The sequence below is a fragment of the Notothenia coriiceps genome, unplaced genomic scaffold (genome assembly GCF_000735185.1).
Source record: "Notothenia coriiceps isolate Sejong01 unplaced genomic scaffold, NC01 NC01_scaffold00003521, whole genome shotgun sequence".
NCBI lineage: Eukaryota > Metazoa > Chordata > Actinopteri > Perciformes > Nototheniidae > Notothenia > Notothenia coriiceps.
The window spans coordinates 201,287-228,961 of record NW_011336222.1 but is presented as its reverse complement, the minus strand read 5'-3'; the positions used below and the strand labels follow the sequence as shown (position 1 = coordinate 228,961).

Genomic DNA, 27,675 nt, shown 5'->3' with positions numbered 1-27,675 from the left:
GCAAACATACAGTACTTAGACTTGGTGATTATCTTGCTAAGCTCGGTTTCCTTCACCCTGCAGGCGTCTTGATGCTAACCTGTTGTCTGAGGTTCCGGCTGGGGCCTTTAGAGGGGTCCGCTCCTTGAGACACCTGTGGTTGGACGACAACTCCCTCACAGAGATCCCAGTGACGGCCCTGGACTCTTTGCCCTCCCTGCAGGCCATGACCCTGGCCCTCAACCAGATCACACATATCCCAGATTATGCATTCACCAACCTCTCCGCCCTTGTCGTACTGTGAGTTGACTAAAAGTTCTCCTGAGTTTCTCTATATTTGTTTCTTTGAGGGCAGTGATGATTGTAGTGTCAAAACGTTTTTTGAGAAAGTGATTTCTGATTTCTAGTTAAATACTTGTGTCTTTTTTCCAGGCATCTCCATAACAACCAGATCCGGAGCATGGATGCGAGGTGTTTTGAAGGTTTACACAGTCTGGAGACACTGTGAGTATCTCCCACACACATAATCACAGACACTTGCATGCATGTGCACATCTTTTTGGACATACAGTACGTGATGATTGCAAGTTTAATTTAAGAGATTTTCACAGAAACATATACACTTACCCACACCACTGAAGTGTGTGGGTAAGTGTACTGGTCCAAGTGAGTCCATATTTTGTTTACCCAATGTTGGCCTCGTGATGACAATGTATCAACATTAACTATGCATAGTCATATTTCCTAAAAGCACATTGCCTTCGAATAAGTAAGACATATAAAGAACTCCCTGTGAAATAACTTCAAAAAGTTCCTATAACCAATTGATATCAGATTCTGTCTAACTACAGCCGTTTGGTGTTACTTGGAACACCTAGAGTTAATGTGTTTTTATAAATCCTTTGTACCAAGTGTGCCAATAAAAAATTAAGTGGAGCGCAAAATAATAGTCATAATGATTAATGTCCCAGTAATTTTAGCAGGTGCTTGAACGTTTTATCAAAACCACAACCAACAGATGAATGACAGGAATGTGAAGATGAAAAGTTCCTTTGATTACATTAAAGTAACATCAACAGATTCCTCTGTGTTTTGTTAAAGTAATTGCTTAGCAGCGCGGAAGTCAAATTTGGCTTAGTATGGCTACAGGAGAGTTGTTTGATTATACGTGCCCTAGCTTCGATAACTAAATCCTAACCACAGACCAATATGGAAACCGCTGGAAACTGACAGCCATATATACTGTAGGAGGTGGAGAAAGAAAGCAAGAGAAACGGAGACAGTTAAACTGTGTCTGCAAAATTTGTGTAGGTCTGAAGAAAACACAGTTTTTGGCATGCTGCTTAACAACCTGTTGAAGTGTAAAAAATGATACGTTCCTTTTTTATGAGCATGTGTGTGGGCACCTGCCTGTGTGTGTGTGTGTGTGTGTGTGTGTGTGTGTGTGTGTGTGTGTGTGTGTGTGTGTGTGTGTGTGTGTGTGTGTGTGTGCAGATAAGCAAGTACTTTTGCCTGTGCCCTCACAAGCGGCCAGCTTAACACTCAACTTAAAAGCCATTATCCAAGCTGGGAATTGAGAGGGAACAGGGTGCAAGTCAGGAGAGCCATGCTTTAGGGGATGAAGGGAAACTGGAGAATGAGAAAAAGACGAAGGGAGTTCTCTTGACCAGAATAGTGTGTGTTAAAGTGTTTGGGCCGTCAGCGGCGAGAGACAGATGATTCAGCAGGATAAGATGACAGGTGTCATTGACTTGGGGATTGCACTGGTATGAGGGGTTAATCTTTCACAGCAGCCTCGCTTATGAGAAATACGAGAGACCATCTGCATCACTACAACCCTCCCCAACCCCTAGTGTGTATTATAAAATCATTACTAAGAGGAGCCGTCCAGGGGACTGCTGGAAAACAAAACAGCATATGCAAACAAGCCAGAGCAGAAAAAGACAGACAAACATTTCGCAAACATACCCTAGAACTTGGGGGAAAACAAACATGCATATCTAGAAGTATTTCATCAAAGGCATTTTCTGTCTTATACTTGAAGAGAATGAAAACAAATCCAGGAAAATGGCTTAGTTCCTTTAGATATCCTTTGACCTCGATGGCTAAGAATCTTCAAAGACGCATACCGAGGCACATGTCTTAATATGGCAATTAATATGTATGCACAAACATGCACACACACTTTTCCCATGTATAGAAGTACAAATAAAGCAAATACTTATATACTGTACACAAGTTACATGGGAAAACCCCTTTTCCTGCCACCTGCGTATGCACTGTCAACTATATTGTAGCTAATGTTGTTTTGATACAGCGTTTCCTTGGAAACTAATCAGACACAGACCTAGATAATTAGGTCAGAGCAGCTAAGGTCAAAGGTCAAATCCAAACTTCACAATCCACAGCTGTCGGCCTCATATAGTGGAGAGGAAATAGCTGCACTTACATATGTAATCAGGCACACTTTATGACAAATGGAAATAAAATCATCATATATGGTTGAATCTTTATTACAGAGAAAAAAATCTCCATCAAGCCTTTTAACATATTACATAATCATAACTGTTTACTACACTGTTTCCCCTCAGGGATTTAAACTACAATGATCTGCAGGAGTTTCCTGTGGCCATCCGGACTCTGAGTAAGCTTCAGGAACTGTGAGTACACACATACACAAAAACACACCTGCCTGACATGACTATGACATGGTTGCGTTATCCAAAGTAATCCCGTTAAGTGATTTTAATGTGGCACTCGGATACAATCTCTCTCGCCCTAAGCAGGTGCTGGCTACACACCCACGCACCCGCTTGCCTGCACATACACACGCACGCACGCACACACACACCATGTTTTCCCCTCAGCTTCAGCAGATGTTCGGCGACTTGCAAATGTGACACAGATACAGCATATGTGTGCGTGTTTACATCTCATTTATCCAACAAAAAAAAATTCAGCTGTGCAATGGCAGGTGCAACATGACATATGACCTGCCTCTTGCTCGTCCAAACACACACACACACATACAACAAATCAGAAACATATTGATAAACTGTCTAACTGTATGTTTTTATATTTGCAGGGGCTTCCATAACAACAATATCAAAGCCATCCCTGAGAGGGCCTTTGTGGGAAATCCTCAACTCCAAACCATGTGAGTTTAATGATTAAATGTGTACACATTGTATTAGATAAACTAAGAATTGCTATATTGTTAACACCATGTGTACAGTACAACTCACTCCTGAACAAATTAATCAGCATGTCCAAATCAATTTTCTTTTTTGCAGTCATTTCTATGAGAATCCCATCCAGTTTGTGGGAAAATCCGCTTTCCAGTTCTTACCTAAATTGCACACACTGTGAGTATGTGGTCAGTAGGAACCATTCCAGTGAGTTAGCCCAAACACTGTTTAAATCATCCTCTGTCCCTAGCAGCGAGAGTTGAGTGGACATGTGTAATGGCCTACTGAATGATGTTGTGTTAGCGTATGGCTGTGCTCAGTGCTGATGTGGTAAGAAAGAGTGTGTTGTAAGAACATGTTGAATGGTGTGACTTATGATGTCTTGTGAGACAGCCAAAACAGCATGTGTTGATGTTGGAGGAAAAGTTTGATGGCTGAAATGAGCTGTGAGAGAGAGAGTGAGAGGGAGGGAGTTTTTCTGACACTTTTTTCCCTGTTGCTGCAGTTCCCTTAACGGGGCAACCCAGATTCAAGAGTTTCCCGATTTGAAAGGAACCACCAGCCTGGAAATATTGTGAGTGTCTCTTTTAACCGAATAATCCCCACCCACCCCCACCCCCACACACACAGTATTATTTTCTCAATTGGTCCACGCCACATACTACAGCAAAGGATGGGTGAGGCACTGATCTTGAGGACAGAGACACAATCCTGGGAGTAGAAAAAAAACATGACAAAAAAAAGAGTGTTGAGAGATAAAGTCAAAGCCATCTTTAGGGATCAAGGATGAACAGGAGACGAAAAAGAGAGGATATATGTGTTTAAAGATTATAGGAAAGAACGAGACAGCCCAAGACACTCAGATAAAGAAGGGGTAAGCTAGCTATGCCAGGCAGTGACAGGTTTGGCGAATCTACACAGCTTTCTGTCTGACCAAGTTAGACTCACAGGACTGGGGGAAGCTTTCGCTTGCTTGCACTTCAACAATGATCAGAGGTTTCTCCTTTTCTCTATAGGACGCTGACTCGGGCCGGTCTATCAGCTCTCCCTCTGGATCTATGTGAGCAGCTGCCTCGCCTCCGAGTGCTGTGAGTACACATACACAGTAGGGGGGGTTGAGTGCAAGGTTCAACTGATACACAAAACTCAACTGTGGAGAGTTGTGCCCCCAGGCAATCATTTGTACAATCACTGTGCTATGAAATTCAATCACCTCCCGAATTTTTGTTTTTTTATTGTCGTGCTATATCGCCTTGCTCACAGAATCGACTGTTCACTCAAATAATCCTGTAGACCACGTAATTTCCCACGCTATAAATCCACAGCTGGTCACTGTGTTTATGTGTTCCTTGTGTGTGCTTTTTGTGTTGTAGGGAGCTGTCCTACAACCAGATCGAGGATCTGCCCAGCTTTCACCACTGCTCTGCACTGCAAGAGATGTGAGTTTAACGCCAAACAAGTATACACTCTCTTATGCATCAAAATCGACAGTCCTATGTTTCGTTGCCCACTTTGCATTGTTTCAATGTATGTTTGTATATTTTTTCTCAACAGAGGGCTGCAGCATAACCAAATCAGAAGGATAGAGTCAAGTACCTTCCAGCAGCTCACGTCCCTAAGAGCAATGTAAGTAAAGCTTGTTGTAACCTCTCCAACACATCGCAAACCTCACCCATTCATCGTCTCTTTCAGGAATTCACAACCCTGGTCAGATCAGGACCCCGTCAAGGGGTTGGAAGATATATCTATCGGATGATTAATAGGATAGAAGAGATGGAAAACAAAACATAATTCTTCTACACAAGATGTTCCTCATAGCTTTTTGGTAGTGTTAACTATTTTATAGATATATCCAAATAAAACTATCTGTGGAGGCAAATCCTTCATAGTATGATTAAATGTACCAAGTAGAGGCTTTGGTGCCTTTTAGGGGGCTATATATAAGCCAACAAGGTTAGGAAGCATGTGTCAAGATCAAACTATGTAGACTTATTACCTATTACTGACATCTAGTGGTGATCAGTATCCAACATTCAATGTTTTATTACAATTCCTTTCCGTCTGTTTCTCTTATATGGATTTACATTTCTGTCAGTGATCTAAGCTGGAATGTGATCGAGTGGATCCACCTGGATGCCTTTGTCTCGCTTCACTCTTTGATCAAACTGTGAGTATACACAGATATATGACTATCAACAAGAATGTTTTTTTCTTTCATTTGTACATTCAGCAGCTTCCTTTAATCCCCAAACGCTTGCTGGATTTGTGCATCTTTAATTAAAATTAAGCTGGATGTCAGAGGCGTCGCCTTATACAAACACTCCACTCTTGACTGTTGTCTTTGGCTGAGTCTACAGAGAACACTGATATGCATTTATTGTTTGAAAACCCCTCTGTGTGGCCAGGAGATTCATCTTAGGTCATGCCAATACAAACTGCTTCATTGTGTGAAGACTGATTAAAGTATGCGTAGCTAAACAAGCAGATCGACTACATCTGACAGGAAGTGTTATCTGGAGGTAATTTGATAGAGCCTTGTCTGAACAGTTTAACATTTCTAAGAGACAAGGACTTTTTGTTACGAAGGATGACTCTCTGTAATATATGTAATGAAAACACACTTTGTAAAAGGCCTGATCTGATACCCAACCTGTACTTTTTCTTTCTCAATTTCAGGGACCTGACTGAGAATCGCCTGAGCTCAGTACCTGTTGCAGGTTTGGGAGGTCTCACCCATCTCAAGCTAAGAGGCAACACAGAGTTATACGAGGCCTTTAGTCCTGATTACTTCCCCCGTATGAGGTAAAAACACACCATCAAGCCCCTGTTATTCTCTCTTACGTAATGTTTCTAAATTCTTACATGTATTTTGGTTTTTCATCAACAACTTACATAAGATGATAACATACCCAGGTGTATAACCTGTGGCTGTACAGAACAATGCACCACTTCCCATCCCTTTAATTATCCTACCTCTCACAATTTTCTATTAACACCTTTTATTTACCAAGAGCAGCCAAGGTTGACAATTAACTTAATCACACGTTTTTCCTGCAAGCTATTCCTGAGCAGATCTTCAACAATGAGGAAGCATTTGTAGTCAGCAAGTTAATTCTTGTTGAAAATATGCCCCGAAGGCCTGAAAAGCAGCAGTGAAAATGAAGAGAACTTTTCAAGGAAATAGGAGCGGGCAGGCGATCAAGTGGCAATGTCAGCATTTGTAGAACATTGTCCAAAACAGAACTCCTGGCAGAGACATTTCAAAAGCAATGCAAAGTAAATGTTTGCATACAGCCATCCACAACGTAAATTGATTAAGACAACTGACAAATTCACCTTATTTTCCCTAGATTATGGGTTCATATGAACTCAGAAACAGAGTTATAAGCACTTAAGGTTGATTTCAAATTTTAATGTAGGTCTTCATGCATGTGTAAGTTGTGCCGTTGTTTCTCCTGGTCAATACTGTTCCATCTATTTGTTACAGGGTAATAGAGATGCCTTATGCCTACCAGTGCTGTGTGTACGGATCCTGTGATAGCTACAAGCCGGCGAGCCAGTGGGACACAGAGCAGAGCAACACTGACGAGGACCTACACAAGCGTACAGTAGCCATGTACCCTATGCACGCCGACACACACTGTAAGAAAGCACGCAATTACATTATCTGTGCAAACATATGTGCAGTATAACACACATGGTACACACTTGGAATGGGAGTAAAGTAATAGACAGAAATCTGAGCCCCATATGTCTCTGCTCATTGCCGAATTATTGACACAAGCCCACTTTAAACATGTCAGAGCCTGGCTGAAACCGCAGCTACCTGGCAGCTGAAACACACTTACAGTCGAATGTTGACCCTTCAACGCATTCCTGTGGTAGGAATAAAATATAAGCACCAATAAACCAACATTACATTTAAATTAAAACCATTAAACTTACACCATTAAAGCTGAAAATAAACAATGCTGGGTGTCCCAACGGATACAATAACAAAACCACCGCATGTTAATGATAAAGAGGTATCAGCCTTTAATTCATGGGCCAAATGAAAAAATAAAAACTATCCGATCAAATATCAGGCTGGTGCCAATTTTCCTCGATTAATATGTTTTACTTCATTGCAAAATAATGTTAATGCTTTACGCCCTGAAGCCAATGCCACACACAATGTAAAATGAATTAACTTTTTATACATACACATGGAGAAAAAGCTGTCACGAAATCTTGCACAAGCTAACAATGCTTTATTCCAGATGATCCTGACCTGGAGGAGTTCCAAATGGAAATAGAGGAATCCAAACTACAGACCAGTGTTCAATGCACACCAACTCCAGGTACGATTGCAGTAATGATAATTAATCTCTCATCAATCGGCCTTCAGATTGTTTTGTCCCAACAACAGTGTAAGGACATTAAGCCATGCTTATCTACAGCTGATGATTTTTGTGTTTGCAGGTCCTTTCCGACCCTGCGACTCTCTGTTGGGCAGCTGGCTGGTTCGTGTGGGCTTGTGGTCGATCTCTTTGGTGTCTCTTCTTGGGAACTCCCTCCTGCTCCTCTCCCTCTTTGGCTCATCCGGCTACCTCTCACCTCTCCGCTTCACTGTGGCCTGCATGGGTGCTTCCAACCTGCTGACGGGTGTGTGTACATGCACCCTGGCCCTAGTGGACGCTCTAACCCTGGGAGAGTTTGGTCACCACGGTGCCCGCTGGGAGGGGGGTCCTGGTTGTCAGGCGACAGGATGGGTCTGGGTGTTTGCGTCTGAAGCAAGTGTGTTGCTGCTGACTCTGGCAGCTGTTCAGTGTGGTGTGAGCGTGACATGTGCCCGTGCCTATGGAAAGTCCCCATCCCTTGGGAGTGTGCGCACATGTGCACTATTCTGCCTCACTCTCTCCCTCACCCTTGCTTCTCTCCCACTGGTAGGAGTTGGGGAGTACGGCTCGTCACCTTTCTGCCTTCCCTCGCCCCTGCCACCAACATCCTCTCGACTCCAGTCCTCCCTGGGCTTTCCCTTATCCCTCATAATGATGAACACCTTGTGCCTGCTTATCGTCACAGGCTCATACATCCGCCTATACTGGGAGTTATTGAGGGGAGAATGTGACGGCCTGTGGGACTGCGCTATGATCAAACATGTTGCCTGGCTAATATTCACAAATGGCCTTCTCTATGTACCAGTAGCGTTTCTCTCCCTTTGCTCCCTCCTGGGTCTACTCTCTCTGGGTGAGGAGGTGTTAAAATCTGTTCTACTGCTTCTCCAGCCCCTGCCTGCTTGCCTCAACCCCCTCCTCTTCCTCCTTTTCACACGAGACCAGTCCCAGTTTTTCTTCTGGCCTCATCCTAAAGCACGTCCACAGCTACGTCGGGACCGCACCATGGACTCCCTTGTTTCTGTGGCGACGGAGAAGAGTTCCTGCTCCGATTCGTCAACACAGGTCTCACATGCAGATTCTGACGCCCTTTATAGTGGGGGGTCCACTCTCCAACCCCGACTGGATGCAATCAGGTTTTCCTATTGCTCCTCTACTTCCTCCGTTCCTCTCATCCCTTGTCAGATACCCCCTCCCACAGCCAGGGATAGAGACAGGGTGACAGGAAGAGGGAGCCAGAATGATGATGAATGTCTGAAGAGTTTGGATCAAGAGACGATTCATAACACTTGTCCTCTGTATCACTCTACCACAACTCCCTCCCTCACCTCTCATCCATGAGCCTCCATGCTAGCGGTCTGAATAGCTGGGACACTAAAGACACTAAAGGACCATCATCAAGCAGCAGCAAGCAATCTGCAAGCATCTCAGAATGAGTCCCCACAGAGAGTGCACTAGAGAGAAGTCTATAAGAACACTACAAAGTGCATCTTAAAATGGAGAGTGTCACTAAAAGTTCCCTGAGACATTTAAAGGAAATACCACAATACATCACGTCTGAAAACAAAAAGACTATTTCAGACGGTACCCAGTGGACTGCATCAGACATGAACTTGCATGAGAAAAAGAAGTTAAAATGTTAACTTCAAAGAAATTCTAAGCATCAGACAAATCAATGGTTTAGCCAGGGGGGAATAAAGGTAGAACCAGTAGAATTTTAAGTGTACATGTTTATACTGGAATGTGATTATGTGACATGCAGCTTAGAGGTTACAGATGGTTCGGTTGTATTCTAAGTGGTTATGTTATTTGTTTGTTATCAAATATAAGTTCTATCCTATTGCTAAGTCTGTTTCAAAGAAAGGGAGTCATTATCAGACACACCAGGACATTTTTACCAGAGTAAGCTAACAAATAAGGAATGTTATTATCAGATATATTTCTTTGCATCTATGTGGTAGCTGTCAGAGAATGTTGAAACAAAACAGATTGCAGTTTCATCTGGTTTACAATATTCTGTCTCATATATGCAAATAGGAGAAATGCAGTTATACAGACTGAATGGGATGTAGCTATCTTTCAACAGACATTAGAGTAGGCTAGCAATATGTACATACAATGTAACTACCTCTGAACTAGCATGGTATTGACTCACTACAGCCTTAAGATGTTTGTCTTCTTTTTTATATGATGAACAGCAAATATATAATTTTATATATTAAGAAATAAATTCTTAGTTTGTAAAAAAAACTTGCTATTTAGGATGTACATACTTTGTATACAACTGGTAAGCATATGTTTTAATAAAATTATTATCTTCATACTTTTTATGCCATCACTAGTCTGCTTATGCTACCACTGTGAAACACACCTCCATTCCCCGAGAGGCCAAGCTTTTCATGTATCAAAATGAATTGCAACAGTTAGTGTTCAAACTCAACTTTAATATCATAAATCGAACAAACACATATACAAATTATACATATAAATATGTGGGTATTTCTGGATTTAGAAAAAGGAATGCATACATAGTAACAGGAAGTAGGAATAAGCACTAAATATAATATTTAAAATCATACCCTTTAAAAGGTCGACAGGTATAAGGCTTGCTGGCTCTTGAAAAGAGAGATCTTTGACTTTAACAAGCAAGATGCAAACTACACACAGGTTTTCTTTGTGGGCTCCTCTGCTTCCAGGTGGGAAGTGAAAGCCTCTCTTTTGCGGGATGAAGCTTTATGACCTGGAGTATTTTCTTTGTTGCCCTCTTCAACTCCCTGAACAAAGACCGAGATAAAAACTAATGAGTCAATGACAGAACAGTACATATATTGCGCCTTCACATCCAAAAGCTGAGAATTTTGAAATATTGAAGTCGCATTTGAATATAAATCAAACAGTCGGCATCTATTTGTTACAAGTAAATATTAAGTTAGCAGGTAACACTCTTTCGAGGTACTACAGCACCACCTTGTGAGTAAAATATACCACTACAAAGAGCTAATTCAATGAGACAGTTCCTTGCTGTCTGAGCAAGAGCCAATCATCATGTCAACCACTAAGTATAATGGAGCATACACACAAGCTCAGCGTATAATGAAATACATTAAGCTGGATAATTATTTCAATCATGAACAACATTAAATATGTTACAACTTCTTCACCCAAACCAGAAAGACTTACCATGTTCTTCTGAACAGCGTGTTCTTGTGTCCACTTTCTGGCCTTCTCCTTAAACAGCTGTTTGTTGTATTTGAACTCTGATGACTGCATTCAAAACATGTAAATGTCTTTTTACTTGTATATACGGCGGGGATACACCATTGAATTACAATTCAAATGCCATTTTCAGGCCGTAAGAGGTTTTCTGTGAAAAGATGTAAAAGTGGATCGGACTAAACAAAACAAGATGTTTCGGGATTTTTAAAACGTTGGGCTTGTTTTGAAAATGCATACTGGAAAGAGTATTTAATCATTTCCAGGAGCAAGTTTGAAGTATAGTGTTATATAGTTCTTAGCCATTGTTATGTCCACATTTATTTTTAAGTCTATTGATATATACATATTTATATAAGAATATTCACACAAAAAATAAAACCACCACAATATTATTACTTGGAAAAAGGTATGGTATTGTAAAGGTTATTTGATATTTGGGAATCCAAGATTATGTGCGACCTACTATATCAGCCATGAGTGGGTCATCTGGATTGGGCTCGGCCATGAGCAGCTGAATGGAGGAGAGGACTGTGGAGATGTTTAGAGATGGCCTCCAAGCACCCTGAATAATAATACAAATGTATAAAAAATTGACAGCAGACAAACAAAACCAGATGATACAAATGAATCAAAACCAACTTTTTTTTTATTAATCCGTTATTACCTTTGGCGGTAGTTTCAGGGCATCATGACAGATACGCCCTGAGTTGTCAATGTTGGGGTGGTAGATTGGAGTCAAGAAACGCATTTTAGGAGGCTCAAATGGATACCTACGAGAGGAAAACCGCAGGTAAGTCTTATAAACTGCATTAAGTGTTTTACAATGTAGAAATGGTAGAGAGAACATATATCAATGTTAAGACTTCGAGATAATATACCTTTCTGGGACCTTGATCTCCAAAGTGAAGAGCCCACCTTCATACGGGGTCTCTGTTCCACCCACTATCTCTGTAAACCAGTGGAAGAACAAAACAGAAGATCAGCTAGATAGAACAAATATTCAGATTATCATAAATACTGTAGGTGGTATAATGCTGAGGACAAATGAAGTATTCTGCTTAGAATTGTAGAGGCTAGTTTCGATCCTAACTAACAATTGTTCAAACCTTCCGCAATAAGTTATCAAAAAAAGAAATGAAATGTATCATATTTAATTTATTAAAACAATATTCACTCTCCTTTAATATGCATTTGCCACTTTGTCCAACAAATCCCTCTGATGGATATACATCTTTCTTTATACGTGACCTTATCTTGGTTTTACTATGAAACACACCTATTCTGCTAAATTCATACTGTCTCTCTTTAATTCAAAGCAATCACAGAATGAATATAGAATTGGCTTTTTTAAGATAAACTAGTTCACACAATCTTAAACCATGTAGGTTAATAAATACTGCAACTGTATCCTCATATCTCCACAACGTAGGTAATGCATACGTTTGAAAACAATACAGTAGCCTATAGTGAGTTTTAGTTCAAAGATAGTTTGTTGTTAGTTAGTTTTATATAACACTTCAATGGGTTAAGACCACGGGTGTCCAAACTACGCCCCAGGGGCCAAATGCTAATTGAAAAAGTATAATGAAATATGAAACTTCTGCTTATCTTATACTTCTTAAATATACATGTTCAAATATATTACACAGTATTCATGTGTTAATAAGCCCAATTTTCAAATAAATTCAGTCAATTAAAGTTGAAAACATTTTCTAACAAATCTAAGTTGATAAGAAAAAAGCTCAATAACAAATGTAAATAACAACCTTGAAATATAACTTTCATATTTTCTCTAATTATAAGCAATCTGAAGCTTCAGTTTTAAGGACTGAGCTGCCAACACTTTTTGTAACAAAATAAATGAAACACTATGGAGAGATGTGATGTAGGCTGTTTTGTTCTTAAAGCATTTTCAAATATCAAGAATTATTTACCTACATTTGATTGATTTTTCCAACTTATAACTGAATTTATGAGGCAATATACATCACTTCTAGGGAGTGGCCCAGCCATTCGTAGGTTTTTCTGCCCGTGGTGAAAAAAGTTTGGACACCCCTGGTTAAGACATTGTTGATTTTACATTATCGTGTGTGTTCTCCTGTACTTACGAGCCCGCAGGTCGTCTATCTGTTCCTCCGTCTGCCAGCATGTTATCCCGGGAGGAGGCTCGGTGCTCAGCATCTGAAGTTCTCGCTTCAAACGGGAAGCCTTCTGCATTCTGCATCACAACACATAGACAGTGGCAATATTGGCCTTTGGTTTTAACCAACGATCGTTGGTGTTCAATCATTACTGATATTGATGTAGTTAAATTAACAGTTTACGTTTCTTATTTCAACGTTATCTAGGTTAGATGAGCTCCAAGCTAACACTAGCTAAGCTTAATTATTTGATTAGGGACCACCTTAGAACATTTGCGAGTCCAACAACAACGCCAAAGTTAAAATAGTATATGGTTAACTTGATCTTAAATTAAAACCACTTACTTTTCGAACGATTTGACAGTTGTCACCACTTTACAGACGCTGTTGCAGCTCAACTTTTAACTTCACAACACCGTGCAGAGGACCTGCGCTGTTTTGGATTTCCCTCTCCAACTTCTTCTTCTTCTTCTTCTTCTGTTGGATATGTGTACCCAGCTGAGCACCATCGCCACCTACTGTTCATTTTCTAATGTTGTCTTCAGTTACAAGTCTGGACCATGGTCTGGACATGATTTTTTAAAATCATATATTGTAGAAGGTTAAGAAATTAGAGACAGACAACTTCATCTTTTCCTACACTTTTACTCTAAACACTGTATGTTACCATAGTAACACACTAACATTATCAGTTGTGAGTGTGAAGGTAAACCATCACAGAAAAAGCAATGTAAGATAAAAGCCTGTTTTTAACCACAGATAATGGTGAATTATGTCGATAGTGTCCGCTCGTTTTTATTTAATTGCAATCACTTTGACATCCAACTCATTCAGTTATAGATACAATTGATTATTTTTGGCATTGATGATGCCAAATGATGATCTCATCTCATTTTGAGGCAGTGGCATAGATAGCCTGAAAAGTAATGTGTTTGTGCTGTTTGTCTTCCATTCTGACATCAGTGAAGCCAGAGTCACTCAGAGCTGTCATGTAGGCATCCGGGCGCCAGTTCTCCCCTGGCATTACTCGCTTTGCTGCAAAAGCAGCAACACTTGACAGTTTCATCCCAGTCACCATCAGGCCTCCTGGGTGGGTTCAAGAGTGATGAAAGAATGACTGTACAGGAAAACACTATAACAACAGCCATATTGCTCGGAAAGTTACAACTTGTCGGATAACATATCTGCCTTGAAAATAAAGTCTGTGTTATGGTTACAAAGTTATGTCTTACCTGGTTTCATTACCCGGTGAATCTCTGTGGCTCCCTTTTTGAGGTCAGGCCAGAAGTAGTAGCAGTTGCAATGGAATACTCTATCTACAGTGCTGTCTACCAGAGGCATTGCTGCTACATCACAATGGTGTAGGGTCACTTTCCCACTGGCCACAAGCTCCTTCATCAGCTCGCTTGCCATCTGTAAGAGAAAAAAAAGAGATATCCTTCAATTAAAAAAAATTGTAAAGCCCCCACTTCAAATACAAAAATGTCCCAAACTGGAAGCTTAGGGTTTTCTCGTATGTTTTCTGCCTTCTTGCCAAGACTTCAAACAGAAACAGACTTAATTGATTTAAATACTGTATTCCATAATGTCAGTATTCATTCCTGACCTGATGCATGTACGCTGAGTAATCCAGCCCTATAAGATGTCCTGTGGGCGCTGTGAGCAGTTTGGCTGCTGACTGCAGACCTAGACCCGGGCCGTGACCCAGCTCCAGCACTGTGTCTTCAGGTTGGATCCCTGATATCTGCACAACACTCTCTTCAAGAGCACGGTTGCGTACCGTGAGCAACTTACTGACCAGCCATCCTGCCACTGATCGTGTAGGGTGGCCCAACTGTTTTCCCAGTTTTTCCGCAAACATCGCTGGAGAACTGTGACAGCAGACACATTTTTATACAGGTGGATACAAGACTATTTCAAAAATGTACAAAGACAAAATAAAATGTAAATCATTCTTACTAGTATATAGCAAACCCACAAATTACAAATCTTTACTATTTTAAGCACTGGTCTTTTATTAGTGAGGGGGTTGTACTGTTTAGAGGTATAGTGGAATCGTGGCATTACTTTTTTTTAATCAAACATAAGTGCCACTTTTTATATATTTTTGACCTTTGTGTGACACCTGAACAACCAGATTCTTCAAAACTTGTAGATTTTCTGTCAGATGTTCAGGTAACCAGCAGACAGGGCAGGTATTATAAGGATTAGCTACACTAAGAACAATTTGAAACCGTTTATAGTGCACATTTGAATTGCACCTGCATTACTTTCAATTATTGCATTAAATACATGCATTGTGACTGTATAATTTGAGTGGGGGGTTGTGAAACGTAGGCTCTATCATTATAATTAATAATATTATTATTAAAGCAATAACATATAGCCTATTAATGAAAAAAAGATTGGCCAAAATACTTTATATTGGCTTTCATTTTCAACACTTTCATAAGGTTTACTCACTGTAGCCATCTACCTGTCTACCTTTCCAATCCTCCCTCCAGTCAGAAGGACTTTTATTCGGATACAGGGCACGACCCAGGTCATGTTTCCTGTGGGATTTCCACTTTGATATTCATTATCACGTTTTCACTGTATACAGTAGCCTACTTAGTCGATGGTAACGTAGGACTATGTTTGATAGCCTCGGTGCATATGTTCTCTGTTCGGAGGCTACCCATTACAGTGAACTTCTCTCCAGAACATGTCAAGTCTCAACATAGACAACATAGTGGGTGCATTAAATTGGTATTGAGTGTTACTCGGCGGATTAAACACCTTACCTAGTTCGTCGTCTAGTGTTATCCTGTAACCAGTCTGCTCCTGTAAACTCAACGCTGGTCTTTCCTTTGGTTTGGTTTCCTTTAAGCCAGTAAGAGGAGGAGCCTGAAGGACTTTCTGCTTTAAGTAATAGGCGCGTACGGCTCTGTGTACTGCAGTTTGTCATACATGTATCCACATTTATTCTCACCTCTTGCCATTTAACTTACATTCCGAATACAATGATCCTTCATGCTATATTTAATGCGTGAAAGCAATGTGAAAGCTATGTGCTTAAACTATACTACATTATTTATGCATTGCTCCAATAAATATGCTGCTAGATCGTTCAAGTGCAATGTTGTTGGAAATGTCCTCCGCTGTTGCTTCCTCCAATCAGATTTGTAACACACCCATGACAAGGATTGTGTGTTTCTTTCGTTTTCATTTCCCGGAAGGGTCGAATGTGAAAAAAGTGGAGTTTTATTTCTTCGAAAGTTACATCCTGTTCTTTCTTTATTTAATATGGAGTTCGTGGAGATCTGACATGCAGTTTGTTCCATTTTTCGGACGAGTTACATCAGCGCTTATTAAGGACTAGTGTAATTGTTTACAGTCGAACAGATAAAGGACATTTCCATGGAGAACTTTCCCCCGTCACCTTTGGTCAAGGTAAGTTGAGGTCACAGAAGCATTATGTTGTCTTTATAAAGCAGAGATATAAACAGAGCTTTTATAGGATTGAGAGTTTTACATTTTTTATTCTATGGCCAACTCTCATTGTTAAGGCTACTGCAAATGTAACATTTGGGTGAAATGTTTTAAATCCCTCTACATTGTTGTTTCTTTAATGCATTATAAAACATTATCAAATTATCTGCATTCTTGTTTCTATACCACCACTGATTGGAGTTTAAGTGTTCTTATGGCAATGTGTGTTGATATTTTGCAGCTAGAAAACAGAGCAAACACTCCTCCATCCATAATGCCCGGAAGGCAAGTCAACATTCCTCTCAGTGTGCATCACTCCCCCCCTAAACAGCTTCCCTTGCACAGCCCTCCCATACAGGAAGACCTTTGGCATCTACCTGGACAGCTGCGTAAGTCAAACACTATTACCTTAAAGATACAACTCCAGCATCAGCAAAAGTAGACGTATCTGCCTGTACCATAAACGCCTCTGTAACATTGTGCTTTTAATGATGTGAATCTGTTTTATAGGAATAAACCCATCCCTGTGGGACAAGGAGGACGTTGGCCACTGGCTCCATTGGGCTCAGAGGGAGTACTCACTGCGGAGGCCTGAGAAGGGACGCTTTGAGATGAACGGTCGTGCCCTCTGCCTGCTCACCAAGGAGGACTTCAGACGCCGCTGCCCCAGCTCAGGTAGAAATGAGTGTGCATGCAGAAAGAGAGTATGCCGACTAGTTTTACCCCTGTGTTTTCATACGGACCTGCTTCCTTTTTTACAGGTGATGTTCTGTACGAGATTCTACAGTATGTAAAACAGCAAAGGAGGAGTGTTGTCAGTGACCGCCAAAATTCATCTCCTTCCCCGGCAACTGGACGCAACCAGAGCCCAGTCAGCTGCCTGATACCATCGCAGATTGTCCAAGAGCACCGGCCTCCCACAGTCAGCCAAGGTCAGCAATGTCTAGAAATAAACTTTAAAACGTATTATTCACAGGAAAGATATGGACAGCAAAAGGTCAGATTGTCATGTACTGTCTGCGGAGTGCATGGCAGAACAGACACGTCCTGTTCATACAAACACATAGTGGATTGTTGGAGTTGTTGGTGTATCAAATCAAACTCATTTATCCTGGTTAGATTGTCAAAGTGATTATTTCCTCCTTAACACATGCAGGAATTAGTACTGTTTTTTCCCTATACTTGTTGGGCCCTTGACATTTTATTCTCAAACTTTGAAGTTCAAACCTTACCCCTGTGTCCAATAGTGTAGATGTTAAGAGGTCCCCTTGTCATGTGATGTTAGAGTATGTTGTTGAATTAACTGAACTGCGTATTATATTGTGTTATGCAGCTGCACACATCAGATAAGTGTAGGTATTGTGAAATATCTAAAGTTTTACACACACATTGTACTACTAGTGCCTCAAAACTGCATTCTGTTGTTGAGTAAATGTACTTACACCAATGCTGCTTAAGGCATGTATGCGTCACTAGTGGAATACTAATGCACTGTCTCACAAACAAGGTGCTTTCCATTAAAGGAAGCTGGACGTGTGCCAAAAGGTGTGTTGTGTTATATTACAACTCCAGAATATAAAATAATGTCTTTGTTCATCAATGTTTCTACAACATGTTTGTGTTGTGCATTGCTGTACACATATTTAAGCTGTTGTAAAGTCACTTTTGCTTTCAGTTAAGCTTTTGTCACAGTTCCTCATATTTCTCTCTCAGAGTTTTCTTCTCTTTCGCCACTGCAGTTTCGGCAGCTGCTGTACCAACTGTGATCCGCCAGCCACCCTTGATCGTTTACACACACCCTGCTCCACTCACATCTACCAGTGTGTATAATTTATAACAATCTCAGAAAGACAATGCCCAGCAGATGTCATCATTTGCTGTGATATCTGATTGTGTGTCTCTCCCTCTTTGTTGCTCTCTCTATCTTTCCTTCTCTCTCTCTTAGATGGATCAGCAGCTGTCTCTGCATTGCCCCCCAACCAAGTTCAGAGTCCTGTCCCATTAGAGACTGCCAAGGAGCCGCTCAATCTGTCCAGTCGGGAGAAGCAAAGGAGCTCAGTGTACCCCGCCAATGGCCGCATCCCAGGTACATTACTTATTAACAATTGCATAGTATTGACTCTACAAATATATAAACATATGTGTTTTGTATGTTTTAAAGGTGCACATATATGCAACAAAAAATGAACTATTATCTAAAACTGCCATACGTATATTCTGACCACTAGAGGGCAGACAAACTCCAAGACACAAGTCTGAAACAGGTTTTCAGGGCAACATCAGCACGGATTATGTGTGTTCTTCCTTGTAGGAGTCCACTATTAAGCTGTAACATTGTTCATTAGCTACATATTCTTCTTTAGCTAAATCTCTATGCCTATATGTGTGTATGTGGGGGCGAGCAAAGAGCAACACAGACTAGAAACCCAAAACAATAAACTATGTGTTAGTCTGAGCTGGAAAATGCTTCAGACTGGGACAATTAGTCCAGTTAAATGTTATTCTTCAGTTCAATTTTATTCTCCTATTTCAAAAATGTTGCTTAAGGTAGCCTTAGTGACACGCTCCCCCATGTACAGTATGCACCTGACAACAGATGCCTACATGTTTAGATATGAACACTGCTTTACAGTTGTACTTTAAAATGAATCTTTTCTTTTTTGGCTTCTTGAAAATACCCATAATAAAAGCATTATACATTTTGGCAGCATTTGTCTTATTACTGTCTTAATCATGGCCAGAGTGCAGACTGCTGTGGGACTATGTGTATAAGCTGCTGTGTGATGACCGATACCAAGAATACATCCGATGGGAAGACCACGACAGCCTTGTGTTTAGGGTGGTTGATCCCAATGGACTGGCTCGTCTCTGGGGAAACCACAAGGTGAGCACTGCTCTGTTTCTTTTATCTTACAGGGAATTTCAAAAATGGTCTAAAGACAAAAAATTAAAGACAGGGGACATGGGTCATAATTAATTTAGTCACATGGGCCCTTGATGATGTGTGATCTCTTATTACAGAACCGAGACAATATGACCTATGAGAAAATGTCCAGAGCTTTGCGGCACTACTACAAGCTCAACATCATCAAAAAGGAGCGGGGACAAAAACTTCTCTTCAGGTCTCCGTCCAATTCTGTTTGTCTCGTTCCCTTTCTGTATTCTCCCAAAACAAAACACACACATTATTGCCTTTTATCTGCCTCCCTTCAGGTTTCTGAAACTCCCACATGACACAAAGAAACTACAAGTTGACCCAGTTGAGTCCCCTGAAAGCACTTCACCTCAGGAGACAGCAGACAGCAGTCCTACGCAAGAGTTCAGTGAGGACCATTTTGAAGTTTCACCTGATCGTGCTTCTCCGCAGCATCCTCCATAGAAAATGAACCATGGATTAAATGTCCTAAATACAATACAAAAACACAGTGGTTACATAATGCAATGGACACTTGTGTTCCGAAAACAACCTTTGCATCTACAAGTTTAACAAAATGCACTGTTAGGTGTATTTATAGAGGAGTTTTTTAACTATGATATTGCTTTCTATTTTTCTGTGAATCAATGTACATAACTGTGATCAATACGGACACTAATTGAAAAGGAAAACTGTGAAATAAATCACTTCAATATTCGACCGGACAAATATTCATCAGCTGAGATTTTTGAGGTTTGTTCAACACAGTCTAAAGACGAACTCATTTTAAAATATAATTTAAGTCTTGCAATATGTGATGGAAATTACTGTCGTATCCAGTTTGTTTCAGACTGTTATTAAATTAAAGGTTTAAACAGGGTAGAGTTTTTTTCGTGCTGCAGGTAAAATGCCAGTTAATACAGTAAACTAGTTTATTGTACGATTAGTTTTATTATTCAACCTAAAGACAGTGCATTTGTGAAGTTTAAAATTGTGTTGAGCCTATTGGTTCGTAATTGTAAATGTTTTCCTGCTTGAATAAATATTCTGTTAAGCATTTTTTTATATACTATGGTAACTGTTACTGAAGCTCAGGGGTTTAGCACAAGTGATTTCTTATTTGGACATACAAAGTATGACTTATTTTGCAAGCTGCATATTTGACAAAACCCCCACAAAAATCACTGTATATGTAAGGGTGTTTATACTTAAGCTATTGTGAAGGAGCAGGGTACACAAAAACAAGGAGGGCAGGTAAAGAATGAAAAATATGGGGATTAATTAACCAAAAATATATATCGTTTTTAGGATGGGAAACAAAATTATTTAAGAGGAAGGGGTTAATTAGTTATAATATAAACAGATATACTGTACTCTTATGTCTAAACTATAAAAAAGAGGTGACATGTTGGGTTTTTTTCTTCCCAAGAGCCACTGCCTTCTTCTCCACACTGCAGGCATTTATAACAACCCTGGCCAGTCCATAGTAGAGTGCAGTGGAGAAAATACTTTTGTCTACTTAAAGATGGGTGTCTTAGGAGAAGTGGCTTCTTTAGGGGAATGGCACAGTCCAATTAACGAGACGCATCTACATAGGCAGGTGTTGTTCAGCAGCTCAGCCTTTTGGCAGGAGCAAGGTGATTTTCAAAACACTGACAACATAGGGGTTAACACAACACACAATTACGCAATCAATCTAGAAAAATAAGGTTGGTTAAAAATGTGTTTAGAATAGTGTCTGTGTATGTATGATGTTAAACAGAAATAAGCTTAACCTTTAGGATGTGTGATTGGTTGTGATGCTTGTAAGCCTTCACAGCTATGCAAGGCAGGTGTAGTGGCATTACACAACATTAGTTTATTAGCTTTCTTGCCTCGCGTCATTTCACCTATACATTCAATATGTGGTCCCTTCTCTTTGGTTGAGTCTCTTACCAAACTTATTGATTGAAACTCCTGGCTGTAAAATGTCCTCAAAGATATGCCTCCTAAAGCCATATAACTGTTGTTAGTCAGTGTTTCCAGTGCAGTAGGGCCCCCCAATGTTAAAGTTGTTTTTTGTTGAAGGAGAGACAATGTGAGGCTGAAGTTCAGTTTTGGTCTATTTAAAATGAGACAAACAAACAGAAAGGTCAGAAATGCAAGGCAGTCACTCGAACATAGTGTCTTTAGCTAAATGTTTAAGCATTAGTAAGCTCGTAAAAAAATAGACAATATGTGAGGAAAACATAAACACATCCAGAGTAGCATTCCTGCCTCACCTGATGATTTGCTAAAAAATGAGGGCAGGAGATTCCGTAGAGTTGTGCAGATCTGAGCTGAAGTTTTGCTGCTTGATTTTCAGAATGAATTATAGTGCTTTATTTAGTTTAGTGTGATAGCAAAACACATTTTCGAACTTGATGTCTTACAATAGTGCCTTAGTGTTCCTTTAGAAAACCATAACTGTGAAATCCTCAAAAACGGTTTTCCTAAAAAGGTCAAAAGTAAATAAAGGAAAGGACTTGTTTGAAAATTATTTTTTATATAATTGTTCTTCTTTGGATTTGTTTTTTAGTCATTCGGTATTGCCAAACATGTTTATTTGTTAACTTCCCGGAAATGAAACAGACAAAAAGCCATTGAGAGAGCAGCATGCACTGTATATCACATGGGCTTGACCAATATGGTATGTCTAATTTGGATTGGTTTTAAGACACTGATCCTGAAACAGTCCCCACTCTCCACTGGATTCCTGCTATAACTCAGTCTACAACAAAAGAACAAAATCCATATTTGCTTGAGCATTAATACTTTTCAGATTAATGATTTAAAACATTTCATTTGACAGTTTAAAGCCTTTGGAAAATGGCTCCAGGAATTTCAAGTTATCATTTTAGTGAAAATCCTCTTTCAATTTCCTTCTCTGGATCTGGATTCATGGCTACCTACCAGTTAGGGGTCGCCGAATGCTTCCTAAATAATGCACCGTGGATACTGCGCACGGCGCCTTGTGTCCTGGGTGCCTCTGCTGGGTCTCTGGTGGCAGCTGCTGTAGTCTGTGAAATGAGCATGAGTAAGTCACTTTGTCCTTTTTTTAAAATCTACCTCTGTTGCATATATTCACTGTTTCTGAATTTAAGTCTTCAATTTTCCAGTAACTATTCGGGATGAGATGCTGCATTTTGCCGAACAAATGCAGTCTTTTACACTTGGGCCATTTAACCCTTCAATTAATGTTTCCCACTGGTTGGAGAGTATTTTACACAAGCATCTTCCTTCTGATGCCCACCAAATGGCCAACGGGCGCCTCTCTGTGTCTATGACACGCCTGTCTGATGGCAAGCACATTCTCACGTCTGATTTCCAGTCCAAAGAAGATGTAGTGCAGGTGAGTTGGCATCCTAATGTTTAAAACAAAACCTAAGCAGGTTAGAAGCAATGTAATTTGAACCATGTCTATTTATCTGTAGGCTTTGCTATGCAGCTGCTTCGTGCCTGTTTACTGCGGTATGCTGCCTCCATCCTTCAGAGGAGTAGTGAGTATTGAATGGCCTTATCACAATTTCATAATAAGCACATTCTGCTGGTGTGAATAATAATTGATGTGATCTTTTTTATAGTATTATTTGGACGGGGGCTTCAGTGAAATGCAACCAGTGCTGGAGGCACCCCACAGTGAGACCTTGACTGTGTGTCCATTCTCCGGAGAGATAGACATCTGTCCCACCGACACACCTTGCAGTTGGGACATGGTGGTGAGTGGCAGCACCTTGAAGATCAACACGGCTAACGGTTCCAGGATCGTGAATGCTCTCTACCCCATGGCTCTAAAGGTAAGACCCCTTTCAAAATATGGAACAATAAATGAAAGTGAACTTCTATTATGATTCGGATTTAATTTAATATTCTTTGGAAGATGATCAATTGTTTTTGTGCTACACATTGACACTATGAAAGACCCATGATGTGTCAAACTAAATGTTTAAGTGAATCCCTTCCAATAATCCCTGTCTAGGTTGGATGAGCCTTTACTACCCACATGTTGATGAATCATTTTGAATGAATAGCGCCTCCATTGTGAAAAACATTTCTAAAAGTATCCGTTAAAACATAGAATTGTGTTTCTGCACTTTAGACTCTGGAACAGGCCTACCACAGCGGCTACAAGGATGCTATTAATTTCCTTCAAAGCCATAGTAAGTCAACTTTATCTACAGATAAAAACATGCAGATTTAAACATGTTTACACACAATCAATCTATTTTTCCCTTGTATGCAGATCATGGCCGATATTTGATGATCCACAAATTATCTCAAGGAATACTTGACTGTAACCAAACAAAAACGTGCATGAATCTGGAGACAGATACAGAGGAAGAGAAGGAGATACAAGTGGAAAAGCAGACTGCTACACTGACATCTTTTACAACCAAGCGACCCAAGCAGAAAGTCAGCTCTACTGAACATGAACTAACTGGAGAGAATAAAGAGCCTTCTCTCCATGTTGACATGAAAAAGAAAGGTATGTCTGGTGTACACACTTGTACTAAACTGACAATGATTTACAGACTGCTCTGTTGTTCAGATGTAAATACATTGTTCACTTAAATTACCTATCCACAATTGGTCAACAAATGTCTGTAAAAACTGATTTCAGCAATCGGTTAACTACATTTAGCATAACAGATTCCCCCCCCCCACTTGATTTGTAAGTTACAGTATGTCTTGATTCGTAATATCAAAATGAATGCTGAAACAAATGTAGAAATTGTTATACCAATTATTTGTGAAAACTTGTGTTTCAGTTCTGCTTCGCAACGTAGTGACCTATCACAACAAATTTGGACTCCCTGCAAAAATCTTCTCCAACCTGATCCTCCCTCTGATGCTGTTGTTTCACACACTACTTGAGAGTAGACACAGGTAATAAAAATACAGAATGTTAACATAGTTGTTTCGGTCTGTCTTCAGTAATTATGCAATGCTAAGTTAAGTCTACTGGCTGGAGCTTCATACTTAGCTTACAAATATAAGAGTACGATCAATCTTTTCATCAGGCAAGTAATATATATTTCAAATATTAAGGATTCATTTGAGACAGATCTAGAGGAATCCATGCATTTAAACCAACAAATCATGACCAATCTAACTTATGTCATACTAAACCCTGGAAAGTCTATTGACCATGGAATCATTCAGGTCATGGTTACTGCATGTTGTGTTAGTTATACATTTAAATACAGACACAACTATCAATTTAGCAATTTAAGAAAATATGGTGTGCAGTTATTCATTGAGTCTTGTCACTCTCTCTCCCCCAGGCTTGAGTTTTGGTTCTGGGCTTGGCATGGCCTGAGGCACTTTACTATATTCTCTTTCAACATATGCATTGGCACCCTCAAGAAGAACATAAAGGACCGGTAAGATTGCATCCTGGAATCATTGCTCTTGTAGTGTTAACTGCTTTCTGAAAGTCCTCCTTTTGGGATTAGTGGTTGCATATTGTATATTTTCTTTTCTTTGTAACATCTCATGTCTGACCCGACTTAATTTGGACTGGACTTGTCTCTTTTTAGACTTGACCCCCCCATCCTGCTGTTGCAGTGGCTGATAGCACTTCCATACGAGGCTCCCAAAAAGCAGAGGCCCGCTGCACCTCGATGGAAGTTTCTCTCTTCTGCCCATGGAGAAAATGTTGGCGTGGGAGACGAAAAAGATGGTTCATCCCAGAAACATAAACAAGACATCAAAATGAAGGTTCATCCCAGAAACATAAACAAGACATCAAAATGACGGTTGATGTAATTTAAACACTGTATTATTTTTAACTCTGGTCATGTGCATTTATTTTGAAAGGTAAGCCCTTTAGATTTCCAATGAAGAGAGAAACAAAGTATTGAGTTTTGCATTAATTCAAAAGGGCTTTATAGCTTGATGATATGTTTCTAATATTGTTGTACTTTCTAAACCACATGCAGACCTCCACTAAGGCATTGTTGTAGTAATAATCTAGTCAGCCATGTACTGGATTTGGGGTATCAAAATACCAAGCGAAACTACACAGAATACTTGCCCTCAATAATTAATTGAGGGCACAGTCACGCCATCAGGAAATGGGAGCGTGATCTGATTTGTCACTGGGTTATCACCGTGTCTTAACATCAATTGACACAACATTGTGGAGTGGGTTAAATGTCAGTAACTGGGTTTATGTTATGCTGTACACCAATTTAATTCTTATCTTCTAAATATTCCTATGTTATACCTATTGAAAATAATTATCAACATTGGTTAATCTCTGAAATAAAAATGCGTACATAATATTTATGTGTTTTAAGCCTACAGGGATTTCTGATACCAAAACAAAAAAGTTCACTGCTATTGGAACAATGGTTAGTGGTTCATCAGCTGATTTATGTAAAACAGTATTCACTTGTACTCATTTATGAGTAATATAGCGTCCAAGTGCAACGTCCCAAACTAAACCATTTGCTGCTAGAAAGAATTTAGCTCCAAGGCACTTGTATCAAGTGTTACTAATTTAAATTCCCTTGAGAGGCGACAAACAGTCCTGTGATGTGATGTTTGAACACTGCCCTCTTTCACTACTCGCCCCTTTTGAGCGTAAATATATTATACCTTATAACTGCTGTTCATTGATATGATGTTAGGCATCAGCGGCCTCTAGCATCTCCTCATTGATTTTTTAAAAGTTGTTGCAGGAAAATGCTATAATTCTGACAAATGCCGCCAATCTCAGGCGCCAGTATGTGCTCCGTTGTAACCAACATCAAACTGCTTTTGGAATCATGTAGACTGCAATTAATAAATGGGACTACTCCTATTCCTCTTGTACAATGTGTTTGTTATCTTTGTCAACTATGTGTTGCAGTGACCCTAATCAAAAGTTGAACTATGGGAAACCTTTGTTAATCAGTCAAGGCCATCACTGAGGTTAAAGGTCCCATGTCATGGCCATTTCTACTGATCATAATTCCATTGTTGAGGTCTACTAGAATAGATTTATACTATGGAATTAAACGGCTTGTTGGAGCTCCTGCCCCCCCCTCCCTGTGAGCCCAGTGGCCGTCTGCGAGACAGCGAGACACAGCGAAACCCAGCCCGAAACCAGCCCGAGCACACACACACACACACCCGCAGCCTTGTCGCATCCCGCCGTCTCACGCTGAGAAATCGGCGGAAGTAACGTAACGTCACTATACCCAAATACATCACTGTACCCAGGAAGAAAAAGAGAAATCTCCAAGGAGGCGTTCTGGGGCAGCATAGACAGGTCTTTTTTGTGTGTTAGAGTTATACTCGCTACAGGGTGTACTTTGAGGGTTTGTGACTGCAGACCGTTTACATGCATAAAAAGCTACATAACACACAAGGGGACGGGTAATAACCGGAAAAGCATGACATGGGACCTTTAACATATTTTAACAGCTTAACATTAAGATAGACTGCTGCTCTACTGTATAGGCAATCCTCTTTAGGGCCTAGTCTCGTTCTGGCACAAAAACATATTGAAAGGTTGATTCTAATATTGTTTTTATTAATAAGGCCAGTCAAACACCTGACCACCATACATATTAAGATATGGCCTCGTCACAAATAACATTTTGTGGCTGTTTTTACTTTATTTAGTACCCTTATATTCGATTAAAAAGGGCAGGACTGAATGTTTTTGCCCTAAGCATTTTATTTGGAGATATTAAGGGCAGGTAATTTCATTTGAAACTTCTGTAACTGTTAAATCGAAGGGAAGGGACACATACAATACTGATATAAGAAACAGCCTTCCCTTCCCACCTCAATAAGTTTGCACACAGTCCCTGATGTAAATTGACCTTCTATTGTTCCTATATCTTCCAATTCTTATGATTTTACAATGTGACTTTGACAGTTTGGATACCTGATTAGCCGCTTCAGAAAACGCCCACAAGGTGGAGCATTAAGTGCAAGTGTGGTGCACACTTCAGAGGGGTTGATTTGGAATTTAACAGTGCTTTCATATTAAGGATTACTCTTTAGAAAAATACATCATGTGAAACTTTATTTATAGAATGATCAAAAATCTATTTTGAGATGATTAGGTACACGACTAGAAATGCCAAGTTTGTTTTGAATCCTTTAAGTCAAATTATTTATTGGCTGAAATATGAAATTGGAGCTACATTTATGCCTTGAATACAGTAGCAACATAAAATAACATTTTGGGATTGTAAAATGCACAATAGATCCCAGTCAGGCTTGAATTAGGCAGTACATAACAGGCAGTTATGGATAGGTGTAAGCTTCATCACATACTAATCAATCAATCAATCAATGTTTATTTATATAGCCCAATATCACAAATGTTACATTTGTCTCAGTGGACTTCACATGAGAATGCCAAGGCACAC

General features: G+C 40.0%; 5 protein-coding genes across 6 annotated transcripts in view; 3 read left to right on the top strand and 2 right to left on the bottom strand.

Moving 5' to 3' along the window:
* The window catches only part of lgr6 (leucine-rich repeat containing G protein-coupled receptor 6), a 39,423-nt gene extending 29,687 nt beyond the window's left edge, over positions 1 to 9,736 (top strand). The window contains exons 5-18 of the mRNA XM_010766659.1: positions 64 to 279; positions 412 to 483; positions 2,571 to 2,639; positions 3,065 to 3,136; positions 3,273 to 3,344; positions 3,673 to 3,741; positions 4,184 to 4,255; positions 4,541 to 4,606; positions 4,722 to 4,793; positions 5,263 to 5,334; positions 5,844 to 5,969; positions 6,655 to 6,809; positions 7,427 to 7,507; positions 7,629 to 9,736. Coding sequence (XP_010764961.1) covers positions 64 to 279; positions 412 to 483; positions 2,571 to 2,639; positions 3,065 to 3,136; positions 3,273 to 3,344; positions 3,673 to 3,741; positions 4,184 to 4,255; positions 4,541 to 4,606; positions 4,722 to 4,793; positions 5,263 to 5,334; positions 5,844 to 5,969; positions 6,655 to 6,809; positions 7,427 to 7,507; positions 7,629 to 8,884 — 2,470 coding nt within the window. The 3' untranslated portion in view covers positions 8,885 to 9,736. The remainder of the gene's footprint in view (positions 1 to 63; positions 280 to 411; positions 484 to 2,570; positions 2,640 to 3,064; positions 3,137 to 3,272; positions 3,345 to 3,672; positions 3,742 to 4,183; positions 4,256 to 4,540; positions 4,607 to 4,721; positions 4,794 to 5,262; positions 5,335 to 5,843; positions 5,970 to 6,654; positions 6,810 to 7,426; positions 7,508 to 7,628) is intronic.
* Positions 9,737 to 9,966: 230 nt separating this feature from the next.
* ube2t (ubiquitin-conjugating enzyme E2T (putative)) lies at positions 9,967 to 13,444 on the bottom strand. Its single transcript, XM_010766658.1, has 7 exons — positions 13,246 to 13,444; positions 12,868 to 12,977; positions 11,638 to 11,707; positions 11,424 to 11,529; positions 11,223 to 11,321; positions 10,724 to 10,807; positions 9,967 to 10,317 (listed from the first exon to the last, which is right to left on the bottom strand). The coding sequence occupies exons 2-7, from the start codon at positions 12,974 to 12,976 to the stop codon at positions 10,201 to 10,203; spliced, it is 585 nt and encodes a 194-aa protein (XP_010764960.1). The 5' UTR covers position 12,977; positions 13,246 to 13,444; the 3' UTR covers positions 9,967 to 10,200.
* An 85-nt stretch (positions 13,445 to 13,529) lies between these two features.
* On the bottom strand, positions 13,530 to 16,040 carry LOC104941549 (sterol 24-C-methyltransferase). Of its 2 annotated transcripts, XM_010766657.1 has the most exons (5): positions 15,684 to 15,741; positions 15,364 to 15,452; positions 14,507 to 14,771; positions 14,133 to 14,313; positions 13,530 to 13,986 (listed from the first exon to the last, which is right to left on the bottom strand). In XM_010766657.1, exons 3-5 carry the CDS (start codon positions 14,759 to 14,761, stop codon positions 13,790 to 13,792), a joined length of 633 nt encoding a protein of 210 aa, XP_010764959.1. In that variant the 5' UTR covers positions 14,762 to 14,771; positions 15,364 to 15,452; positions 15,684 to 15,741; the 3' UTR covers positions 13,530 to 13,789. The 2 variants fall into 2 exon arrangements, with proteins under 2 accessions (XP_010764959.1, XP_010764958.1); XM_010766656.1 differs by lacking the exon at positions 15,364 to 15,452 and having other exon boundaries at positions 15,684 to 16,040.
* A 68-nt stretch (positions 16,041 to 16,108) lies between these two features.
* Positions 16,109 to 20,003, top strand: etv7 (ETS variant transcription factor 7). The gene is made up of 9 exons (XM_010766654.1): positions 16,109 to 16,332; positions 16,613 to 16,760; positions 16,882 to 17,046; positions 17,133 to 17,303; positions 18,111 to 18,191; positions 18,317 to 18,457; positions 19,113 to 19,255; positions 19,393 to 19,493; positions 19,585 to 20,003. The coding sequence occupies exons 1-9, from the start codon at positions 16,300 to 16,302 to the stop codon at positions 19,748 to 19,750; spliced, it is 1,149 nt and encodes a 382-aa protein (XP_010764956.1). The 5' UTR covers positions 16,109 to 16,299; the 3' UTR covers positions 19,751 to 20,003.
* Positions 20,004 to 22,024: 2,021 nt separating this feature from the next.
* On the top strand, positions 22,025 to 26,093 carry pnpla1 (patatin-like phospholipase domain containing 1). Its single transcript, XM_010766655.1, has 9 exons — positions 22,025 to 22,340; positions 22,423 to 22,655; positions 22,738 to 22,803; positions 22,888 to 23,100; positions 23,403 to 23,463; positions 23,547 to 23,789; positions 24,073 to 24,190; positions 24,589 to 24,687; positions 24,844 to 26,093. The coding sequence occupies exons 1-9, from the start codon at positions 22,133 to 22,135 to the stop codon at positions 25,058 to 25,060; spliced, it is 1,458 nt and encodes a 485-aa protein (XP_010764957.1). The 5' UTR covers positions 22,025 to 22,132; the 3' UTR covers positions 25,061 to 26,093.
* The last annotated feature ends 1,582 nt before the right edge of the window (positions 26,094 to 27,675 follow it).

Excerpts from the sequence above, each read along its gene's own strand:
- pnpla1 (XM_010766655.1), top strand. The coding sequence starts at position 22,133 with ATGGCTCCAGGAATTTCAAGTTATCATTTTAGTGAAAATCCTCTTTCA. Across the intron at positions 22,804-22,887 it reads CTCCATCCTTCAGAGGAGTA|TATTATTTGGACGGGGGCTT; the intron begins GTGAGTATTGAA and ends TCTTTTTTATAG. Across the intron at positions 24,191-24,588 it reads CTACTTGAGAGTAGACACAG|GCTTGAGTTTTGGTTCTGGG; the intron begins GTAATAAAAATA and ends TCTCTCCCCCAG.
- etv7 (XM_010766654.1), top strand. The coding sequence starts at position 16,300 with ATGGAGAACTTTCCCCCGTCACCTTTGGTCAAG. Across the intron at positions 18,458-19,112 it reads CGCCAATGGCCGCATCCCAG|AGTGCAGACTGCTGTGGGAC; the intron begins GTACATTACTTA and ends AATCATGGCCAG. Across the intron at positions 19,256-19,392 it reads GTCTCTGGGGAAACCACAAG|AACCGAGACAATATGACCTA; the intron begins GTGAGCACTGCT and ends CTCTTATTACAG.
- ube2t (XM_010766658.1), bottom strand. The coding sequence starts at position 12,976 with ATGCAGAAGGCTTCCCGTTTGAAGCGAGAACTTCAGATGCTGAGCACC. Across the intron at positions 11,708-12,867 it reads GATAGACGACCTGCGGGCTC|AGATAGTGGGTGGAACAGAG; the intron begins GTAAGTACAGGA and ends ACTGGTTTACAG. Across the intron at positions 11,530-11,637 it reads GAGATCAAGGTCCCAGAAAG|GTATCCATTTGAGCCTCCTA; the intron begins GTATATTATCTC and ends TTCCTCTCGTAG.
- LOC104941549 (XM_010766656.1), bottom strand. The coding sequence starts at position 15,847 with ATGACAAACTGCAGTACACAGAGCCGTACGCGCCTATTACTTAAAGCA. Across the intron at positions 14,772-15,683 it reads AACACTAGACGACGAACTAG|TTCTCCAGCGATGTTTGCGG; the intron begins GTAAGGTGTTTA and ends CTGCTGTCACAG. Across the intron at positions 14,314-14,506 it reads ACTCAGCGTACATGCATCAG|ATGGCAAGCGAGCTGATGAA; the intron begins GTCAGGAATGAA and ends TTTCTCTTACAG.